This window comes from Psittacula echo (genome assembly GCF_963264785.1).
Source record: "Psittacula echo genome assembly, chromosome: 6".
Taxonomy (NCBI): domain Eukaryota; kingdom Metazoa; phylum Chordata; class Aves; order Psittaciformes; family Psittacidae; genus Psittacula; species Psittacula echo.
The window spans coordinates 49,369,399-49,392,849 of NC_137743.1; the positions used below are offsets into that span (position 1 = coordinate 49,369,399).

The following is a 23,451-nucleotide window of genomic DNA, read 5'->3' on the forward strand; positions in this document are numbered from 1 at the left end:
AGTCTGCATAAGGTCAGACTTCACAGATGAGATGACACAGAACATGCCAATGAAGTCTCTGTTAGCTGGAAGAAAAGTGTGAGCTTGCTCTATGCAATCTCATAGTTTTAGCCTACTAGGGATGGAAGAATGAGTTTATTCTCCACAAGAGGAAGTAACAAGTAGGTTTTGGTCCCACAACTGCAATGGCATGAATGAACCACCAAGGGCTGCCATAAGAGAAATGGCATTATTCTGGCATAACAAAGAGGGACCAGGGTGGGAAAAAGGACAGGGATGGGACCATGCAATGAAGCGGGGCAACACGTGAATGCCAGGCACAAGGAAGTGATGAACACGAGGTCTGAAGCAATGGGGAACAGGGGAACCCGGACTCCTGGGCTGTTCGAATTACACACAGAAAACAAGTAAAACCCTGAAGGCAGGTGCAAGTGTCACTCTTCCACTGGGCAACACCTGGGCTACTGCAGCCAGAAGCTATCGAGCACCCTCTCCCTGTGGAAAGGCTGTCCTGCACCACCGAAAGCGTGGAAGAGTTATTTGACTCCCAAAGACATGAAGTCTCTAACAAAAGTTCCTTTGGAGAAAAAAGACACAAGGACTGATAGTGCTGAATGTAGGTTTCCCACAGCCCAAGTCAATGGACTCCCTGTGCCAAAAATGCAGCAGGCTGGGATCTGACAGTACCAAAGCTGCATATGCCAAATGCAAGCCTTTCCCACAGTTCTGTGACAGGTACATCATTGCATTTAAAACTGCATTAAGTCTCCAATTAAACATCCCCCTGCTTCTGGAATCATATGCAATCTATAATGTGGAACTTAAATTTAAATTCAAAGACCAACTAAAAAAAATAAAATCAATGAAATGCTTTGATGAAACGGGAGATTGATCTGCAGCTTAAAACTCCCAGTAATATAATATTTTAGAACTTTAATAAATAATGCTTTTACCTTGATTGCAAAATAATACCCTGCCATGAAAACACAGAGCAGAGGTAGGAAACTGCTCAACAAGAATAAAAATGTCAGACTTTGCACAGAACAAAGCTTTACAATTATTGGTGAAACACATTTTTCAAACTTGTTAACACAAAATTAACAATTACATACATCACTTAATTCTATAAGTGCATATCTCTTGAAGTACCCATTAGCTAACCATGCCTAGTTCAGTTTTAATATACATGCAGGCTTCGCAGCACAGAGGGGATGTAACTATGCGAGCGCTGGCACAGTAAACCCTGAAATGGCAAGTGCTATTAAATTGAGATGCAATCACGTTGAAAGGGAAACATTAACAAACAGCAGACAATTGAGAAGAAAATACAGGGCGCTTGTGTTCTAATACATGTGCTTCAAAACCTTATATAACTATTCATTGTCTAGTTCCTCTGGCCAAGGGCCCAGTTTGCTCTATGCTATGCTATACTAATTTTATAATAATAAACTGTTATACAAGCTTTATGCAGTCATGCATATGAAAAGGTTGTGGAAGACATTACATCTGATTATCTTTCTAGCAAAGACACCATCTTGAAATTAAACATAGCCTAGTAGAACTATATATGAGTTTAAAAAAAAAAAAAACAAACAAATAAACCCCCCCCCAAATGCGAGTATATAATTAAAAAAAAAAAAATCCTTTCAGAAAAGCTCTTTTCCTCCTCTGAATATCACCTTCACATTATGCATGACAGATGAATACCACTAATCCCATAATACAATGCAAGAATCTGCATGTTCCAGGACTATGCTCGTTTGAATCACTGATTTTTGGAAACACATGCTATAATTTTTTTTTTTATTTTTTTTTACAATACACCTTTTTGTAAAAACAAAGCAGCATGGTTTACAAAGCCAAAAGGAATGTGTGAAATAACTGGGATTTTAAAATCCTTTATGTTATTTGTTGCTTTAGCATGAACCAACATGAACCATTGAGATGCTTTGGTTAAGATTTATCTGTACCACAAAACATTTGTAGGATAGATGTTGGAAAACATGGGGATGAGAGAGACAGGGCACAAAAACAGATACAGTATGAACAAGATGCAATCCAGAAAAGTAATTTCATATTCCACATTTGTCTATGGAATTGTCTGAGAATTTTCTGCTGAATGTTATTTCCAGGTTTATCACAGCGGTTCAAAACTGGCTATATTTAGTCACTGCCCAGTGCCAGAAAGCACTACCAGACTATAGGATCATGGCGTATTTTAAGTTTGATATCTCATGAACCATCAAGGCCAGAAATAAATGCCTTTTATAATCAGAAAAAGTCTCTGACTTCCAAGATACATAAAGGATTTTTTTCAGCTCTAAGTCATGAGTTAGCAACCTAAAAAATTACATTATTCCAATTGCTATTGTGCATCTGCTACTTCCCAACCACCCCCTACATATTTTGATTTCAACATTTTAACATCTAATCTAAAAACTCCACTAAAGTTAGTGAACCAATGTTTTATGTGGGGCCCCTGAGGCGCTTCCACATGCAAATACCACTACCACATACCAAAAGCAAAGAGTCGGCAGTCAAGTGGCACTGAAGTCAATGGGTATAGGAGCAAACCCCCAAAAGCTTTAATGCCAGATTCTGATTTAAATCACATCACTGTCAATCCAAAGTAATTGACTCCTGTGGATTTACATGAGTGGAAAGGAGATCATAATCTTGCTCTTAACCTTTACCTTTGAAGTAGAGATGGTCACAAATCTGATTTTTTTATCCAACAGGAAAATGTCAGAATTTCATAATTTTCTTCAAATTGGGCAGGCAGTCAAAAACGTTCTGAGCAACACTAATGGGCAACTATCAGGCCCTTTAATTTTAATGTGTCTAATGAAAAGAAACCAACTGAAAATACTTCTACAGATCAAAACTCTTTTGTCTCACTAAACCATGGGTCCCAGGGTCCTGTGCTCCCATGCTCCACTATGTTGAGCACTGAGCGCCCTGAGCTGCTGTGATGGAGCAACCACTAGGGAGTCTGGAGCAGCACCAAATCTCATCTGGTACAGGGACAGGCACCAGACGTGGCCATACTAACATTGCTGTGGCAGAGCTGTCCCCAGCAGTATGTCAATCCAGCATGATAAAGTTCAGTCCTTCCAACCCTAGACCAAGCATTTAATTTCAACCTCTCTGATATAAAAAAAAAGGCACAAAGGACTTGACTCAGAAGAGTGAGAAAACCTTCTGTGATGTAAAAGTTATGCCAGAACTAAAATGCAAAATGAGAATGTGGGAACCAGGTGGCAATGCAAGAGAATGGCTGGAGCCAAGCCCCATGCAAGGAGTTTGCCTGATACTTAGATCCATGTCCAAAAGCCTCTACCAAAGGAAGTGGGAACTTCACCCATTCTCTAGCCGCAGGTGGAATACAACACAAGCTAGCAAAGCTTTTCCTAGCTATTAAGGAGCGTTTGTTGACTTGCTATAATTTATTTCAACCATTGTTACATTGTTTTGGTTTAGGCTCTAAAACTAAGAAAGCCCAACTGACGGCAACCTCCTGCAACTGCTTGTGGCTGTGCGACTTGTCTCATCTCTGAATCTGACGGACATGCAAGTTGGAGATTGTATTTGCTACTTTGGGCCTGTCCAGTTTTAACGGATATTCATGCATAGACCTAAACATTCAGCGCTGCCCTGACGCCTTCTCCAGCTCACCTGAAATGGGAGCTGATGTTTCTGCTCATTCATCTTGGATTCCTTTGCTCTCCCGAATATTTCTGATGGTTGCTAGGCAACTATTGTTGAATACATGCATGAGGCATTAATTGTCTGAGCACTTTAAAAAAGGAAAATTCTTTAAAACTGAGGACATTGCCATACCAAAAATAGGATATTTCCCTTATGCAGGGCAACACTCGCGGCTGGGAATGTTGATGGCTGCAGTATGTCAGAGGCTAGATGACTCACCAAGATTACTCACACACAGCGCAGCACAAAAGAAGCGTCTTAGGAGACTTGACTTTATTATAAAGTTTTATTTTAAATGAAGAGCTTCAGATCTAGTTTTATCTTTTGACTGCTGTCATTGGGATATTACAATCCACATTTTCATGAAATTAATGGTGTTGGGTCAGCTGGTGTTACAGCTAGTGTTAGAACTTACCAAGTGTATCAATTCCCTACCTTCTAAGCCCAAAATGGCACCAGCAAGTACTCCTCCTTGTTACGCTTCAAAGAGATACTGTAGCCTCACTGCTGATCCTAAGTGCTCTGCGCTCCTTACCCGTAAATGTGGATTTCATTTTATGGGGTCTTTTTTTCCAAAATACATTCCAATGTCATGATCAAGCTCTAAAGATAGTAAACACAGACTTCCATAACTTGACTTAAACATCTAAATGAAACAACTGCAATAATTTGCAATTAGGAAATTTTGGGGGTGTTTGTTGTTGCAGTTCTTGTTGTTGAATTATAACAAACCCATCTCTACCATAATTAAACACTCACAATGTACACATACTCATCTTAATTACAGGCTGCCTTTTAAAACAAGCAACACACACACAAAAAAAAAGCCCTGAAGAACCGTCATTTTTTTGGCAAATCCAATTATTATGGTTCGCTGCAAAATCAGGACGCTATAAAAGAATGATGGCAGCAATACTGCTAATTTTGACCATGGTATTCTGAGCTAAGAGCTGCTAAAGACCCTGGGAATAATCTTTCCATTTTTCAAACCTGTGCTTTGCTTCTGTTAAAGTAAGTAATGGGACACAGGCTCATCTCAGGGAAGTTCAGCTGAGGTTTGTAAGACTTTAAGATGAAGATGAAGCGACTTATTTAGTCAATGAAGTGAGAAGTAGAATCATCAACACCTACTTAAAGTAAACATGCCACCCCACAGCAAAGAGCTGTTTTCACTGGGAGTTTAACTTCTACTACAACAGTTGCAAATCCAGAGTGAAACACTGCAGGGTGATGACAGAGCTGGAAGTCTGCGCAGTACCTCTCTGTTGAAGCAGCAGCAGCATCTGCAAGTGTTACCCATGTTAACAGGATGATCACCATTAGCCTTTTCGCATATTCTCTTACCCTTTCTGTGGGCTGAAACTGCTTACTTCAAATAAATTCCACCTTCTCTATTACCTACTTGTTGTTAACACCTGCTTTTTAATTAACATGTTTTTCAAAGCTATTATGCAAAACAGTAAGGTGACTGGAGATGTCTGTGAAGGATCCATCAATGAAGACTCATGAAGTTGGTACAGTAAGTCTGTTGATGATCTAGCAGTGTGTGGCTGCCCATTTAAATAAGATGCTACTGAGTGAGATACATTTTCTATACTTCAACGGAGAAGACTGCCCTTTGTAGAAGCTACTGAAGTGGCCTAAAATGGACCAGATCCAATTCTGTCTGAGATGATCTCCCCAAAAGAGAACAGGCAAGGGACTGATGAGTCCCCAGAAACCAGAGCAGAGGAGCATACTCCCAACTGGTGCTGAGAGAGGCAACTGCTTATGGTGGATGGAGACAGGTAAGGAGAACAAAGAGGACATGGAGTATCAGCAGCCAGCAAGGTGGACTAGTGAAGACACTGGTGTTTAGCTCCTAACCTACCAGTTTCCTCTGTAACCCTGTTCCTCAGCCTCTGGTCCACAAGGAAGATGAAAAGTTCTGCCTTGTCTTTTTAACAGCGTGAGCAAATTTTAGGAAGGTTTGTTTTATTGTGTAATAGACACAAGATCCTTTGCTGGCCAGATATTACAAATCACATATATTAATACAGTAACATTTTTAAAGGCCAGAAGGAATTGGTAGGATTTTGTGCTTTGTTTACTTTCTGCAAATACTGCTAATGTCAGAGTAACTGCTGGATGAAGACAGTATCTCTTCCTTGCGAAAGGATCATGTCTTTTCAAAATCAGTCTTGATTTAAAAGATTCAAGTAATAAAGAATCTATGTTACTCCTAGCTAAGTTGTTCACATGGCTAATTACCCCTTGTTGCTAGATAATTGTGCCTTAGTTTCAGCATTAATTTATCTGCCTGCACTTTGAAGCATGGGGTCCTGCTATGTGTCCGTTTGGCAAATTAGAGAGGCCTCTACCGTCATAGTTTTTCTCCTCATGGACATACTAACAGACTATGATCAGGTTGCTTCTTAAGCCTCCTCCTCCTTGCACTAAGTGGATTGACAGTCTTTCACTTGAAGGAAAGTTTTATGTGCTATGAACTGTTTCTTGGGTCCCTCCTTAACCCTGTCCAGTATTTTAATACAATGTGCAAAGCATGGATGTCAGACTTGGGCACAAAGCTGAAAGTGGGAAAAAATCCCTCTAATAAACTCTTCCTGTTCTTCCATGCTCTTCCATCTCTGCAGCTCATAGTTCAGAATAATACATTTGAGTATTAGTAGTGCAGTTATCCCATGAAATTTTATCATCCTTTTCGCAGAAAGCCGTCATCATTTGACTGACTTACCAAAATGTTAGCTCTTAGGGGTGTTGATAATGATTTCCTCTAGCATTATATGCAGCAGTAGTAATACCTCTCTATTTCTTCTCACTATTCCCATGCTTATTCATCTAAGAACCAGGTTTGCTCTCTTACTCCAGTCAATTGGTTATCTGTCATTACCCTCAAGTAATTTACGGCATTAAGACCAACACGGCAGCCCTGAGGCACAAGGAAATGCTTGTCTGCTCACTAGAAGACTTAAGACAGCTATATATAATACTAAGGCCCAAACTTCAACTGAAATGCAAACTCTCACTGCTTCACTGACCTTTAGCCCATGATGGAAAATAAATCAATTAAAAAACATTACAAAGTCCTAATTGCCAATGACAAACCTACAAAAAAAGCAACTTTATTTTTGTTAATTTGCATTCATATGCATGATATACTTATGCATAAAAACAAGGTCCTATGAAGAAACTACCAGCATCCGCTGGCCATCATTGGGAAGATGGATGCTCATACCATAACATACTGGTACCTTTTTCACTGGACACAAGCAAAAAGGGATTGCTCAGGCCTCTTTAGCTGTCTGAGCGAATGATAAACTAATTCACGTATTATTTGTGATCTGTCTGGTTTACGAAGAATCTAGCAGATAATGAGAACTTACTCAAACAGCACTAATGTCAATAAAGGGGAAAAAACCCCTCCTCCGGATCACTCTTAATGCCCTCACTTGATTTCAGAGAGAGAAAACCATAGCAAGAATTTTAATGTGCTATTTTGCCTCTTTTGCAATTTGATGTAAAAACAACTTCACAAAACCCCAGCCACGTGGAATTTAAATTCTGCTGAAGTCTCATCCATCAGTAATTACTACTGCAGTGTTTAAAATTTTAAAAGAAAACAAACCCAAATCTGAACAAAACACTATTTTTCAATTATTTTCTTCCTCCGATTTCTCCCCACATTGCATCATCTCCCAATTACTGTGATTTTGCTGAGTGTGCCAGTTTCTTAAAGACACAGCTATAAAATGTATGGACTAATTGTTGAGCAGAACTGAAGAGCTATTAAAACTGCAATAGTACAGCACAGTCTATTATTTCTACATGATTGGTTTTGTACAGTCCAACTCAAGCAGCAAAACTCTTAGATAAATTAACTCCTTCGTTTTGACATAAACATCAAAGGGAGAATTAAAGGAAAATGAACATTATTTTCTGCTGCTATTTTACACATACTGTTCATAACACCCATGCATGTTCCTGGAAAGTTACAAATTATTTAAATTGAGAAAGCCATTTGCTGTTTTATCAAGTCTGTAATACATAAAATTTGGCTCCAGAATTATCTCATTTTCCCATTTCATGTTTCCCTGTCATCTACATGGTACAGCATGTTTACAGAACTTTATAACTATAATATACAATTCAGTCATTTCTAAACAGCTCTATAAGAGTAAGGCTGAAATGTACACATTTTAAAGATTACTTAGTGAACACCAAACCCTTTCCCAGCTGTTTTAAATTTTGGATTTCCCAATAAATGAATAACATACTAAAAAAGCAAACACAATCTGACATTATTTAGTCTAAGTTTCTAAAATGGCATAACATCTGTAGCTAAAAACAATTTTGAATAACTATATTTAACTAGAGCAGTATTCTATTATTCATAGCTGATTTTCTTTACAGACTAGGAGACTTAATGTGGTGTTCAAGTATTTCAAATATTTCTTTTAATTGTTTAGCCCTTCCAATAGCCAAACTGCAGCAAAAAGCCGGGGGGGGGGGGAATCTTCACTCATATCTTTTATATATATTCATGTGACCAACCCATGATCTCAGTTAAGTGCCACAACTGTTCATTAACACACATCACAGCCCCCAGTCAGCACTGTGAGCTTTGAAACCATGCCAGAAGCAGGGGCTCAACAAATGGCACTTTGACCTTTTCACTACTAACTTCAATCTCTATTAAAATATCTAAGACTTCAGCTCTGTCTTCCTCTTTTATCTGCTCCTGAAATACCTAATATTCATTCAGTAAATGGAAAAGTTTGCTACATTCTTACGTAATGATAGATTCCCCTTTGATTTGCAATTGGCTTGTGAAATGCCTTTGATTAAAAAAGAGAACGAAACATCCCCTCCCCCTGCCAAACAACTCTAAATTCAGATTGCTCGCTCATTTCCAGGGAAATCAAGCATGCCGCCTAATATTAAAAAATCTCACAGCATCCAGGCAAGTTTAGCTCCATTTTATGTTCCTCTTATTAAATTCCACCTTAGCAACACATGAAATGCTCACCCTGCTCTTTGCTTGCTTTTTTAATTTCATGTTTGCAACTTCACATCTCCAGCATGAGCATTTGGGGGGGGACAGAGACTGATTTTTTGCCCAGCAGGGTTTCCTTTCCCTACTATAGTTACCAAAATGAGTAGTTCCATGGAGGAAAATGTAACTAGAGACAAATAGGGGCTTTGATCATTGTTATGTGCTCAAACATAGCTTGGAGGGGGTGGAAGAAATCATGCTTTTTTTTTTTTTTTTCTTTGCCTAGCAGTAAGTAATTAATTTCATTTTAAGAAAAAAATCAGAAAAAGTTCATGAGTCATTTATGTGTTTTCATTCTTTGTGAACGTTCTGGCACACCCTATATGCTTCATTTCTTGCTTTAAATAAGAAAGTACTGGAAAATATGCATAGTATTTGGAACCAAGGGGAATGACATATTAATTTGAAGTTTGCTTTGTGCAAGTTTGCGTTTTCCAGATTTGAAACGAAACTTTAAGGGAACCTAAAACTCGTCTGCAAGCTTTAATTTATACCCCCTTCATCCAGATTATCTAGAAGATACAAACTGTTAATTTAAATAGCGCAGTGAAGTATCGTCATTAGGTGGCTTAGTTGCCTGGGATACTACTATCAGCCCGACCAGTAGGGAACCTGGGAACCACAAGCTCAGGAGGGGGGAAAAGTAAACAAAGTAATTAGTAACAGTTACAGCTCCTTAAAATGTGTACATTAACCTCAGTATTGGGCAACTATTTGCTTTTTAGAGGCAGCACCATCTGATTGAAATAATGATAAATATTTCGGAAATTCCATCCGAAGTGAGAATGAAATTACTCAAGTGCACTCTGGGAGAACAAAGCTTTTTAGTATACCTTCAAATGAACTCAGGTAAGTTTACAAATGGCCTATACCTAAAAGACCATTAACTAAAATTACATTTGTTTTTATTGAAAGACAGCCTCAAGTGCTGACATGTAATATATGACATGTGATACATAATAATACTCTTAAACCAGTTCTGACATAATATCTCCCAAGGCATAATAACCACAAATGACTGCTTTAGTAAAGAACTAGCCAGAAGCAAAATAGATCCATGTAAAAGTAGCTTTAACCATAAATACCTCAACAATATTTTATGTCACTTTGTAAAAAACTTAAAGTAGTCCCATAATAATTAACAACAAAAACTTCACGTTCTTTACTATTGTATGGTGGTTGTGAAAGGTTATTTCATAGTCCCGCAGCTGCCAATGCTGTAAATTATGCAGGCACCAAGAAGCATTAAGGAGAAATAATAGCAATTTAAAGAAGGCTGACGTAATTCATGATAAACAGTCATTGGAAAATATTACAATGTTGTCTTTTTTGAGTGGGTTTAATCAGAAGAATGTGACCATATTCTGACATAAACCACTTCTCTTTTCCATTGTATAGGCACAGGAACAGGGGCCCTTCCCTGCGTGCAAAGGTCTCCCCTGCTCCCAGCCACTCTGAGCCATGGCACCTCAGGGATGCTGCTCATGAGGCTTGGGATGCCAGTGGACCGAAAGCTCTCAAAAAACAAAGCTCAAGTGTCTGGGCAGGCCTGGTGGTCCAAGGGAGGCACTGAAACCAGGAGGGACAGTCAAATAGGGATGCTCTAATGAAGGGATATTGGGGGGTGCAGGGAAAAGATGGCTTCAGAAATGAGAACATGTATGATGGACATGGCTTACACTCATGATAAACACAGCTGGGCTTACTTTTCACTATAATGACAGAATGTCATTTTGATAGCTGCACCATAAAACTAGCCATTGAGGAGGACTCTTATATAGGAGGAATTAGTAATTTATATCTACAATAATTTAGGGAATGGACACCAATAAAACTGACGCCTGTGTAATAGACGACAAAACGCCATGTGATAAGTTACATTTATCAGGCACAGAAAACTAGCTCACTTATTAACCCTTCATTTGCTGGAACAACCCATTAATTCTCTGCCAAACTCCAGCCAATAAAACATGTGAACCCCAAAATACCATCACACAGTCACTACTCAATTAAAAATTAAAAAGGAGAAGCTGCTAAAAGCGCAGCTGTCAGCTCTGCCATGGAGTCTTCAAAGGAGTGAGGATACCTTACCTCCCCTCCTGTCCCTGCAGGGAGGCCCTACCGGCCACCCCACACTTCACAGCCCTGGTGCTTCCTCAAGCAGCTGGGCACATGGCACCGCATGCTCACAGCATCAGCCCCTCTCTCTCCCGTACTGCTACCCAAGGGCACCTCAAGAAGTAAGGAGCCATACCGATTTCCCAAGTGCCCTCGCCCTGGGAGATGTGCTCTCACAGTGGTGTCAACAGCCGCTGCAGGCTTCTTGGGCAGCTACTCTTGTGCAGGACAGCCAGTCACCACCAGCCCCGTCTGAGAAGTGATGCCAGGGGGCCAGAGGAAATGGGCAGAAGCACCTTTTCAGGCAGCTCCTGTCCCTCCACTCAGCATCTGCTGTCTTCCTGAGGGCAGTGGGAATATGCAACCTGAATAAAATCAGTGTTCTTCATAAAGGAGTTTTGATTATAAAGTGAAAAAACATCTATCTTAATATTTATCCAGGTTACAGCTATGGTTGCTCCTGAAAATGTACTAAAAAAAAGAAAAAAACCCCAAAAACCCCACAACCAAAACAAATTAACAGCATTTGTTTCTATTGAAGTTCTTGCAGACAGAAAGGTATTTTATCTTACTTTGCCACACATTACTTACGTTCGCTTAACAGCTTGCTGTTAACATCGGGTGACATTCTGCCCTTGGTTAACTGGTGAAAAACTTGAGTAACAGCCACTGAAGTGGATCAAGTTATTTGGATTTACGCCACTAAGTGAGACAGAATGTGACCCCTTATCGGTGCTTTTTGCTTTGAGTATACAAATATTTTATGCATTTCAATGAGTGACAGAATGCAAAACTCGCAAATATTTATTTTTAGATGTATGGGGAAAAAGCAATTAAGAGCTAAAAATGTTAAGAATGAAGAAATCACTTAACAGAAGCAATTATGTTGGGCACATAAACAGCTCTGCCTTCAGACATTTTATTCAAATGCTGCAGAGCACACTATGAAATATCAATTGTTTAAAAAAACTGCAAGTATTTTTTCACAACTGAAAAATCAATCATTATAAACAACATCTGGGGATCATTAATATCTTACTCCACAGTTGAATTAACAAAATAAGAAAGAAGTCTGACCAGAATGCAGAACATTTCCAGATTTGCTTTTTCATGCTAAAAGCTTATGTTTGCAGAGGTGGGGAGGGAGGCAAGAGGAAATGTACGTTTATCTATATTGTATATAGCACTATCATACATTAATCATTACTTCCCCTCCAGCTATGTCCTGTTTTTGTTTTGAGAGAGCTAAAATTTGAAATATTTAGCTAAGCCACTCTGTCCAGGACCTTGGAAAAGATTTACATATTTTTCAGACTGTTGGATATGCCACCATAAAACTCCATCTAAGGAAGTCCCAGTATCCACACTAATAAAAAGCCTCTATACTCTTCCTATTGAAGTTCTAAATCCTTGAACATTCTAGCCGTAGAAGAGCACTAACACCTATCCCACTCTAAAATCACATTTGTGTTAAAACAAAGAAGCCTAAAGTATCTATCTGGAAACTTCAGGTGGTTCTGAATTTCTCTGATACTAATTACCCTGCAGGTAGCCAAAACAGTCAACAGCAATAATGCTGATACTTTATGACAGTTGAGAAACATTAAAAAAAAACCCTCACCCTTTCAGGCCAAAGTAAAATTTTTGTACTAGAGCTGGTTTAAAAGAAAAGCCAACTTTGACTCACGTTCACACAAATAAAGCAAGCCACCAACAGGAAAGCTGTACTTCATTTAGACTGGAAACATTCTTTTTTCTTCCCCCCCCTTTTTTTTTTTCTTGTTAAGTCTCATTCCTTGCCAAAGTTTTGGTTTGTTATGTTCTTCCCCTAAACAACTGATTTTATCTGTGAGTCACAAACTTGTGTAAACTGAGATGTGTAACAAAAGCAAAGACCAAATTTCAGCTATTGCAGGAGTAATGGTACCACTCCATATCCTCAAATCATCAGCTTTCACCCTACACAATTTTTCTGGCACATGACCTACCCCTAAAACGTCCCTTCTTCTTCATAGCACTGTCCTGCAATGGCTTCCCTGATCAATGACAAGATGGAAGTCCTTCTGAAATTCTTGGCTCAGAAACTCAGTGGCTAGGAGGGATGGGTAAGTTATCCTGCACTCCTAACCACTCCCTCCCAGCCCTGGAAGTGAGAGAACCTGCCTTCTGCATTGTTTTACAGGGAGATCCAAATTGTTGAAGGTTTGTTCTTTTGTTTTGAATGTAGAAGATTTTTCCAATGCAAGTGATACCGCATTAAGGGTTCTTTTTTTTTTGGGGGGGGAAGAGGAGAGGAGAGAAGTGGAGACTGCAATGCCCTTTATACATAATTTTCTTCAATGAGCAGTTTTTCCCTCTGCATTGCTCACGTTATGGTAAAATGAAGAAGTTTCATTTTTCAGAGAAAAAATTATATTAATACCACAGCAGGATATAGTTCTCTTACTTTTGGGTATGAAATGTTGTATAAAAAATTGGTCTTTACATACAAAAATAAAACTTTTAATCTTCTTCTGGGGGTGAACATGTGTTTGCAGTACACTCGGGACCTAACAGCTTGTTTAATGGCATATTGGACCCAGCATGCTGTACAAATAATCCAGAATGGTTAAAATATTACCAAATAGATTTTAAAAATCAAGAAGAAATAAGGTATCCAGTTTTCTCTCCCACTGCTGTTCATAGAAAAAGCAACCCCATGCTCACGAATGAAAGTGAGCCTTCTGGTTTATCTTTAGCAGGAAGGATTGATAATGTTTATCTAGCTAAGCACCATGACAAAATCTTTCTGTATGAGATTTTCACCTGTCAAAGCTGATGCAGCTGTAGAAATCCACCATCACCCAAGCACAAGACCCTTCTACTTCTAATCTGCTCTAAGTCCCCAGGCCTGTAGAAGGTGGAGGTCATGTTGATGATATCTGTGCAGACAGTTCTCCCTTGTTGTAGGGGCCTACATGCATTTGGCAACATAGCCCACAGCTGGGTCGCAAAAGCATCCATGCTCATTGATGTGCCCAGGAACTCAATGCAGTGGAGCAGGCATGAGTCTGGTAGAAGGCCAAGTCACCTTCAGACAACCAAATGCAGAAGATGCGAGCTGCTCCAGCAACAAGTGCACACTGGTTTCTGCCCAGTGACCCTCAGATACATCTTCTGGACACACAGGCAGCTTTGCCTCCAGCTAGATCTCTTTGGTCTATAACGAAAAGTATTAGGATCCCTATTTTTTCATTCCTTCTCTCTTGCATCATGTATGACCACACAGCAAATGTCAGTAAATTATAAGCATTTACAAAAGTTATTCAGTAACAGTAACTCAAACAGCTGATAAATGAAAAAGATTTTGAAAAATGTCTTGAATTGAAATAAATTGTTCAGCTGGCACACACTATTTTCATTTTAAGGGAGGGGGGGAACGAGGAAATAGGGTTTTGGTTTTTTCCACATGCTAATAAACAGGAGCAGTTAGATAAAAAAATGCATAGGTGAACTCTAGTCTGTGCAGAGAACTAAAATGAGGCCATCAAGAAAACTGATCCCATTTGCCTGCCCTGCTCTGCCACTGGTCCTGCTGCTGCTGCCACTGCTGATGGAGTCCAGCCTGAGGTCTCCCTGTGGCCCTTGCTCAGTGCGACGTGTAAGCCTGCAAGCCTGGCGGCACCATAAGGTAGGCATCAAGCTTTTCTGCTTCAAGTTCAGCCATGGACAACTCTAGCCTCCTGTGCAGGTTCAAAATCTCAGATTTCTTGTTCCCAGACAGCAACACCAGCATTTCATTATCCACCTGGACAGCTTCATGCTGGTGAAGACCTCTAATTGCTCTTTTTTCAGGAAGGGAATAAGTATACAGTCTGACTGTGGTCATATCAATGAACTTTTGCTATCAAGACATCAAGCATGGCTTATATCCTCTGTGTTCTGAAGAGAAGCAAGCTTTTGGGCCTATCTGCATTCTGGAGGGAAACCTCCAAGGGAGATAGATTAACTAATCAGTAGTTACATCAACAAGAATGGGAGAAGGAGGCTTCCCACTTCGAGCAGTCTTTCCTCTGTAAATGGAGAGAAAGTTCTTCCTTGTCAGGCTCCAAAGAAACAGATGTAAATCTTTGAGCCTTCCAGATGCTGAGCCAATTCCTCAGCAGCCTACTTCTCCAGCAGCCTCCTTGATGGGATGTTGTGGCACACTGAACCAAGCTAGAGAAGAATCAGAAAAGGACTCCGCAAGAAAAACAGCCCTGAGTATTCCTGCATATATATGGCACTTGGGCATGCGCCATAGAGCAGCACACAGGCGGGACATAGGCAAATACAGGCAGCTGCAGTGCACTGGCTGTGGTAGCCCACACTGAAGCTGGTGGGGAAGCTTAAGGCAGCCAAACCCCTAACAAAGCTCTATGGAAACACAGAAGCCATCCACACTGGACTGCCTGAGCTATTAAAGCATATCTTCCAGCCATCCCTGGAGGAGCTCACAAACAGCATCTACATCCCCTTTCTACTTAAAAAAGTCCCACACCAAACCCCACATTATTTACTGTCAACAAAACTTACTTTTTCTTCCTCGTTTCCTTCTTTATTTATTTTTGTTAAACCTTACAGAATGGGGAAAAAAGGAGGGAGTATGAGAAGGAGTCAAAACTGAAAAAAAGCTGGTTTTGTTCTAAACTTGTAATAAAAGTAGAGAGACTACTTTTTGCAAAAAACATTTCGATTAAAACTGCCTTACAAGGACGACAGCTTATATGCTGCAGTGAGCGGGGCTTTTTGTAAAGGTGTTTCGGGTGTCTCACTTGTTAATGCTGTATCTGTCACACAGTATTCCAACATGCAGAGAACATGTAACACCTTTCCCAACAGCAGTGTTTCCGTAGAAGATCTGGCATCTGTATGGGAAGCCAGTGCTTCCCATATAAAGACATTAGTAGACTATTTCCCAACTTTTGTACTCACTTTAGAATTTGGAGAATTTCAGGTGATAGGGAAATATACATGTTCCTATCTTGCTCCTTTGGCACACTTCTTTCATTTGCAATGTAAGAAATACCCAAGCTCTTCAAATTAAATGTGTCTGGATCTCCTTATAGACACCTTTTAAGAATTTTAGTCATATTTTTGAAATCTGGTCCTCCCCCAGATTTGACTGATAAATACCAGTGCCTCAGAGTAATCCATTTATCTACTGTACCACCCTGCCTCTGTTTAGTTTTAGCAGTCATCACTTTCCACATGTGACATCAATCTACATGATATCAATGTAACCTGCTTGTGTAACAAAGTGGTGTACGTTTTATTGTCCTGCCGGCAAAGAAAAGAATAAAATAGCACTTTGCCTGTTGCCTTAACAAAGGTAGTATAATTGACACCATACACTTTGCAATACAGAAATGGAACCATACACTGGCCATTTTTTTTCTTCCTAATATAGCAGGGCTTGCAAGTTTTACTGCATCATTATTTTCATAAGAAATACTTTTAAAGACTATGGGTTTTTTTTTGGTTTTATAGGCATTTTAAAAAGCCGCTTCTTAAAGCAAACTAAATTTTAAATACACATTATTACTTTCTATGGCTAAGATTTCTGTGGCTCTGGTTTGATAATGAGATAATCGCCTTGCAAAGGTCAAGAGAATGGCATAGTTAGCTTTCAGAGACTGAACAAAGCACTTGCTATGGTTCACTAAGCGTAGTTTCTGCATCACTCCACATGCCTTTGGTTCATCTATTACTAATATTCCATGATACGCTTACATTATGGATCCAACTATTTCAACAAACCTGTAATCAAGGAATGACCCTGAATAAAATACTCCACAGAAAGCAGATGGTACACTCATCAAACGCCTTCAAGCCTAAAATAACCTTTTCCATATAAAAAGGATAGTCAATTAAAACTGAACTTTATATTCTGAGCTGGAGCTCAGAGTAAATAAAAATCAACATGATACTTTTGTGTTATTGGACCAAACTTCCAGGGTATTTCATTTATTTTTTCACCACCCCCACCCTAAGAGCAACCAACAGTTTTATTCATAGTTCATTCAAGGCCTGTAAATGTTTTGTGTGAGAGTGAGCAGACATGACAGTTTAGGCCTGATCCTGCAAAAGCTTGACATGACAAAATTATAATTATTTACAGCAGTAATGTGCTTCAGTGACGACATCATGTGAGTAAGGATCTCTCCTGCCTGTTGGGAGCTGACTGGTGCAGCAACAGAGGAGCAGTCTGCGCTACCCACAAAATGCACCAATGCCATCAGCTGGGTCAGTGTTTCTTTGTCAACATAAGGAGGCCTGGACTAGGCGTCAAGTTCAAAGCCAGCATGCTAGAGTTTCAAGAAAGGGGGAGATTATTCTCTCATCACAGACATCACTGAATCCCTTACCTCTCACTCCCACTATTACATCTTGACTGCATAATGAGAAATTCTCTCTCTAAGAGATCACAAGAGCTCCATTGCGGAGATGCAGGGGTCTTGCACAGCAAACGTGCACCATCGCTTTGCAAACAGACCTTGCTGGCATAAGCTGCAGTGCTCATCCATCAGGTGATATGGGTAATAAACTTTATTCTCACAGCACGGGTTCACGGCTAAAGAAATTACACTGGACCCATCGCTAGAATAACCCTGTGTGTGTACATAACGTGCATTCTGTCACACATTTAGCAGCAATCTGCTGCCCTTGGGTTGATCTGACACACACAAAAAAAAAGTGTGAAATCACCTGACAGAGATCAGGAGTCAAATCTTGCAGCACTCTCTCCCAGCTGTAAGAAGTTGCAGAGTATTCTCTAAAACCTTTGAATTAAGAAGTCTCCTCCCAGAAGTGTATCTGCACTTGTAAAATCAAGCTCCTTGCACTGGTAAAGCTGCTGCTGAAAAAGCTCACGTTCCAGGAAGGCCAGATAAAACCAGCTATAGCTGACATTTGTTTTGGGCCCTGGGAGCATACATGCAGTTGAGTGCTCTGCAACAGCAATGGGATGTGCAGGGACCCTCTCATATTTTGCATTTGCTAGCACACTGCACCAACAATGACTTCAAAAATACCCCACGTGCTTTGTAAAGCTTCTGGAAAGACAAGCTATAGGTGAAAAGATAAGGTAGATAAATTTCGAATCCAGACAAGGGACCCTTTCACTCATACCGAATAACTGTGCTACATGCTCTACCCATGTAACAATATCTTTAAATGTGATAAACTTAAGTTGCAATATGAAGATCACCAGTGACTAGAATCCTTCAGTCTCACAGAGGAAAGAGCACATTTGATAAATAACATTTCAAACATAAATAGTATTGTTTCATTTCACAGGAATCACATCTTCCCTTTGGAAATCAATGGAAACTTAAAAAGAAGAAAATGTCTTTACTTTTGAGAAAAATAGCTGTAATGTAACTTACCAAACTCATCACATATACTTTCATTTTCTATTAGAGTAGGGTGATCAAATGTATCCCGACAGTAGAAGATTTGGGGATTCTTGCTGGTTATTGCAATGCCCCCCAGGGCTAAAACAAACTGGTCTGTTAGTATTGACGAAGGCTTGTCCTGAATGCGCTTCAACATGGAACGATATCGACAGTACTGTGGGTAGCTCAGAATTAGCAGGTTTGAATCTTCATCATCCTGACCTGGAAGAAGAAAATTAAAAAGCCACCCTCTTAGTATATCAGAAAAACACAAAACATGAGCTGTAACTCAAACATGTCAGAAAACCCATGGCCCACTGGTTCAATCTTTTCTCAAGACCTATCTTCTATAGCACAGTGGTTTTCGAAAGAAAGGTTAAAAATAGAAATTTAAAAAAACCCAAATATTATTGAAACAGCTTCTTTTCTGGCTTTCTGTTCAATTCTCCCATGCTTATCCACAAGGATTCTACCTGTATGAGTAAGAAAACACCACTCTGCAGAAGTTGGCCAGCAGTCTGAATCAAAGTGCTCTACTTTGCCAACTTGGCTGCTTTGATAGGAACACTATCTGTCATTTTCACTCAGCTTCCTATACAGCCTTACTGAACTCATGTTTACACCAGCTAGCCTCTTTTAAAAATAATAATATACAAGCCCAGGAGCATACAACTATCAATTCTCCTTTGAAGTGTCTGATACTGGCAACTACTAAAGGGTCCTGGGCCAGCGAGGTGGGCTGATCTGACCTGGTCATTGATGCTAAGCTAACCCAACAGGTGGAAATAACTTTCCTCACATTAACTGCAAATGCAGCAGGACTCAATAAAACACCTGCAGAGCATAATGAGCAAATTAATTTTCAAACAGCTTGTACTGTCGAAGTGTGGGATCAAGATACAAAGCAATCTACAGCTCGGACTTTTCCATTCCCCAGGTTTTAGTCAATATTAGAAATAAAGGTGGCAGATTTTGAAATATCACAATCAAGTTTCATCATATGATAACCAGCAGGAAACCTAACAGCAAAAAACCCAACCAGAGATGCAAACATGAGAAATTATTCATTTGCAGGTATGCAGCTGATAGTTAACAGTGCTTCTTTTTATGCTCATTTATCTCCTCAGGTGGGGTAACTGAACATGACTTTCCATGCATACCAATGAAGGCAAAGCAAGAGCATTCACTTTATGTTTTCTGCTGTACTATGATTACTGAATAACTCAGATATTTCTTCTGCCAGAGACAAAAAGTCTTCTATTTAATCCCATTACCAATACTGAAATCACCTTTCTTACCCTTAAAGTAAAAATCACTTGAGATATCGAAAGAAATTGTCATATCAGTTCACCCCAACTAAACACAGTGTCACAACTCATCTTGATTTGGTGAGGCAATGGAAATGTTGACACATAAAAGGCTAAACTTTAAGAGGTCCTTGGAAGCAGATATATCACCTAGAATGTCATCACTGCAGATGAATGCAATGCTGCAAAAAAAAAAATCAACATGGCAGACAGACTTGGGAAGTACTGTTTTTACAAGCACAGCTCCTGAAAGCCATCACTTTTAAAAACTCAGAACTTTCACCACTACCCTGATGTAGGTGGGGAGATCAAAAAAACTGTGTAAAAAAGTAACTTTAATACATTTTGGGAAACTGACATTACTTTTCTAAGAAAATAAAATGCATGTCCTATAACCGCTTTGGTCAATAAGGATGCTTTGGTCAATAAAATCAAGCTTTTCTTTGTTTTCAACAAGTAAGTATCCCAGAAGCCTACAACAGCACGATTGAGCCAATTGCTCTTGGGAATAATACGCTCTTTTCTTTATTAAGAAACTCTAAAATCAGATCAGGACAATTGTTCTAGGAATTAACAAGCACATGATCCATCCTTTAGCTCTTTCGAGAGCTTCATATATGCCTGCCTGACAATAATTACTACTTTATACCTTTGCATACATAGTAGAGAGCTGAATCTGTTGATCTGACAGCACTTTTCTTATGCCAGGTTGTGGTCAGCTTTGTAAACAGGGTGTATATAAATGTATGTTCCATGTGCCTTTGTAATAAACCATTAGTTTCTAGACAAATGTGCTGTAAATCCCTGTGCAGAATTACACAAACTTTCTACCTCTGACAACTGATGACTTGACTCAAACCCCTGGCATAAATTAAAATCAAGTCATTTTATACAGGATCACTTTTATACAAGCTTGTGCAATTCCAACGAGTACTTCATGATGCATTTGTTTCCTTTCCTTATTCATTCCAGGTTCAATAGATAAATCTAAGAACGAACAAAGGCTGAATAAACTGAAGATTTGTTTAGTGAAAGACAAACAGAGTGTTCCTGGAACAAAGACTTTTTTTTCTCAACCATGCCCACGTGAGAAAAGAGAAATCAAAGTAGATCAATCCCTAATAAAATGCAAGTGCAAAGAAGAACTATTTTTTTCTTCTAGCAAAATCTAACATGTGCTGTTTAACAGTGGAATGTATATTGCTGAATATTTTTCATAAATACTATATTAGAGTTAACTCTTAGGAGAAGCAGTGATCAAAATGTGGATCGCATTCCATTAAAACCAAGAAAAATGAAGTAATTTCTAAAAACATTTAACTGAGATCTGAGAAAACCAAGATGCTTTATTTCTGAATCTCATTTTAGCTTCAGCTGAGAGAACATGGTACTTACAGTACACTGCTTGTAAGGCTCCACTGAAATTACTCTAATCCCATGTTTATATCATAATTATGTATTTTAATAACCCACTCCAATGTCAATTTTTCATTTATTTATGTGTTTCAGGGCTGAAAACAGAGAAACTGTAATTAGGAGTCAAGGTTCCACCTCTGCCTTCTGAGCACTGCCTATATATGCATAGAAGTAATCCAACAGTTCCTTTTGTGAGGGGTAAAGAGAGCTGGGATTTGGCACAGCCTGGCATTTATGTTGGATTACATGTTCTTCAAGTTGTCTTTGTAAGTAAGAGATGCATGAAATGCCAAACACAATGAATCTATGCAAGAACTGACTTTCAAATCAGCACAACTATTTTTAATATGTAACGCAAGACAATTAAAAGCCCCCGAAGAAAAAAATAAAGCCTGCTAAAAGCATGAATTCTTAACAAATCCATCCAGAGCCAGAACTATTTACAGAGGGAGCAGAGAAATAAAAAAACTATAACTCGCCTTTTGTTTGCTTTTTTCGGAAACATCAGCCTATAATGTTATTGCTAACCGCCATAATCTACTCTCAACATCAGTAAGCATTTTTTTCTTTAAAGACCTTCACACCAGGATTTTATAGAGCTTGATGGAAAAACTATGCATGTTCCTTCCTGTACCTAATTACCTCAACTGCAAAAGCTGCCAAGTATTTTGCCCTTTAGTTCTTTTAATCGTATTAGTGCAAATGCATCTGGATGCCAACAGAAACAAACATTTAAAGATTTTTGTTTAAAAGATTCCAAATATGTACGAGGCTGGTGCTAGGAAAGCACACTCCACTTCTTCCCAGAAAGCACAGTTATTTCTGCAGAAGAAATATGAATTTGTGCCTCTTGTAAGACTAAATGTCTAGTTTCAACCCAGTTTAAGTAAAATAATGTCAATATGAACTGCCCTCACAATGATTTATGCTACCTTCTGTTACTTTATTACATTAGACATTCCTTTCTCTAAGCTTTATACTTTTCGCCGTGCTCCTAGCAACCACATAAAGGCTGAGCACCAACTTTACGCGCCTGGCACACTTCCAGGCTCAACTGTTATTGATAATTATATTGAAGTTTCAATTTAATTGCTACTCTGTTGTGACACAGAATATTTTTTGTAATTAGGCACTTCCCATTTTCTGTCCATTCATTTTCTGCATTACTGAAAATGACTTTTTTTTTCACCCAGAAAAACATAAGCAGAACAATGATACAGATAAGGGTATGTACATCTGTTACTATCATTACCAACACACTAACGTGAAGGGAAGAAAAAAAAAAAAGATTTAAGGGAAAAAAAAAATTGTGAATATAATTTCTCAGAAGGTAATTTTCTTTTCAGTTTAAGTGCTCTTATTCTTCTTACAGTTACTCAATGATTTCCTGTTCTAATTACAAGACATTATACAGAAAGTAATTTTTAAAAAGGAAATGTACTAGAGCAGGAGGCTAAATAGCGTCAGTTTCTTGGTATGGTTTGAAATTCTGAACTTTTGCATCTCTTTTATCAATTCCCTGCTCAAGCTTTGTGCAATATATTCTATCACAAATCTACCATCTCTTCTGAGGCAGTTAACACAAATATATACATCAAAGAGGAAAACAGACTTGCAGTTAAACTGCAGGCAAAAGGACAAAAAAAAAAAAAAAAAAAAGATCTTTTTCCTCCTCACTGTAGCTGGTAAATTGGAGGCAAGCCAAGCCCAGGAATGGAAAATATTAAAGAGTAAAAAAAAAAAAAAAGAAAGAAGAAAGCTTGATTAAAAAGCGAGAGAAGAGATATTCGGTTCTAAATCTAAATGAATAAGCCACAAACTATTTCATAAAAACATACTGTGACGTAAATTACACATCAGTATTGCACTGTTGTGGTTATTTTGAGAAACGGCTTGTACTGTAAGTCAGCTGGTAAAACCCCACCCTTAATGATTTTGTAATTCTCCATACAGCAATCAACTGGAGCAGTCATGAAATTGCCAAGAAGGAAAACAGACAGAGCTGTAGAGAGTTTGTAATAAAAAGATAATGTACTTTTAACATAACAGAAGTAGAAGATTGGTTTTATTAACTAAAAAACCTACTTAAAAGGTCCCAGGCCTGTCATTTGTTTTGATAAATGTTGACACAGATCTTCATAAGACAAGCAACGGAAGTATCAGGGGAACCAGATAAAATGGGACAATGCTTTGGTGTGTGGGTAGCAAATTGAGCAAGGGAGTTGTTTGGAATACAGAGTGAAAATGAGGGAAGTTGCAGGGCTCTGCCCATCAGGCTCCTCTTCTGCATGATGCCCTTGCTACTCTGCCTTCTTTCATTACCTTCAGTTACTAAGGGGGTCGCACTCTCCCAAGGGATGCACATATCATAGTTTATCATTGCTTGTATGCATGGCTTTGACCATGCCATCAATATGTAGCAGACACAGAGGTA

General features: G+C 39.0%; 1 protein-coding gene across 2 annotated transcripts in view; it reads right to left on the reverse strand.

The window, feature by feature from the left end:
* Positions 1-23,451, reverse strand: part of ARID5B (AT-rich interaction domain 5B) — a gene marked incomplete at its 5' end in the record, with an annotated part of 122,972 nt that overhangs the window by 54,338 nt on the left and 45,183 nt on the right. For both annotated transcript variants that reach the window (XM_080620912.1, XM_080620911.1), the window contains one exon: positions 18,286-18,516. In XM_080620912.1, the coding sequence (XP_080477038.1) occupies positions 18,286-18,516 (231 nt within the window). The remainder of the gene's footprint in view (positions 1-18,285; positions 18,517-23,451) is intronic.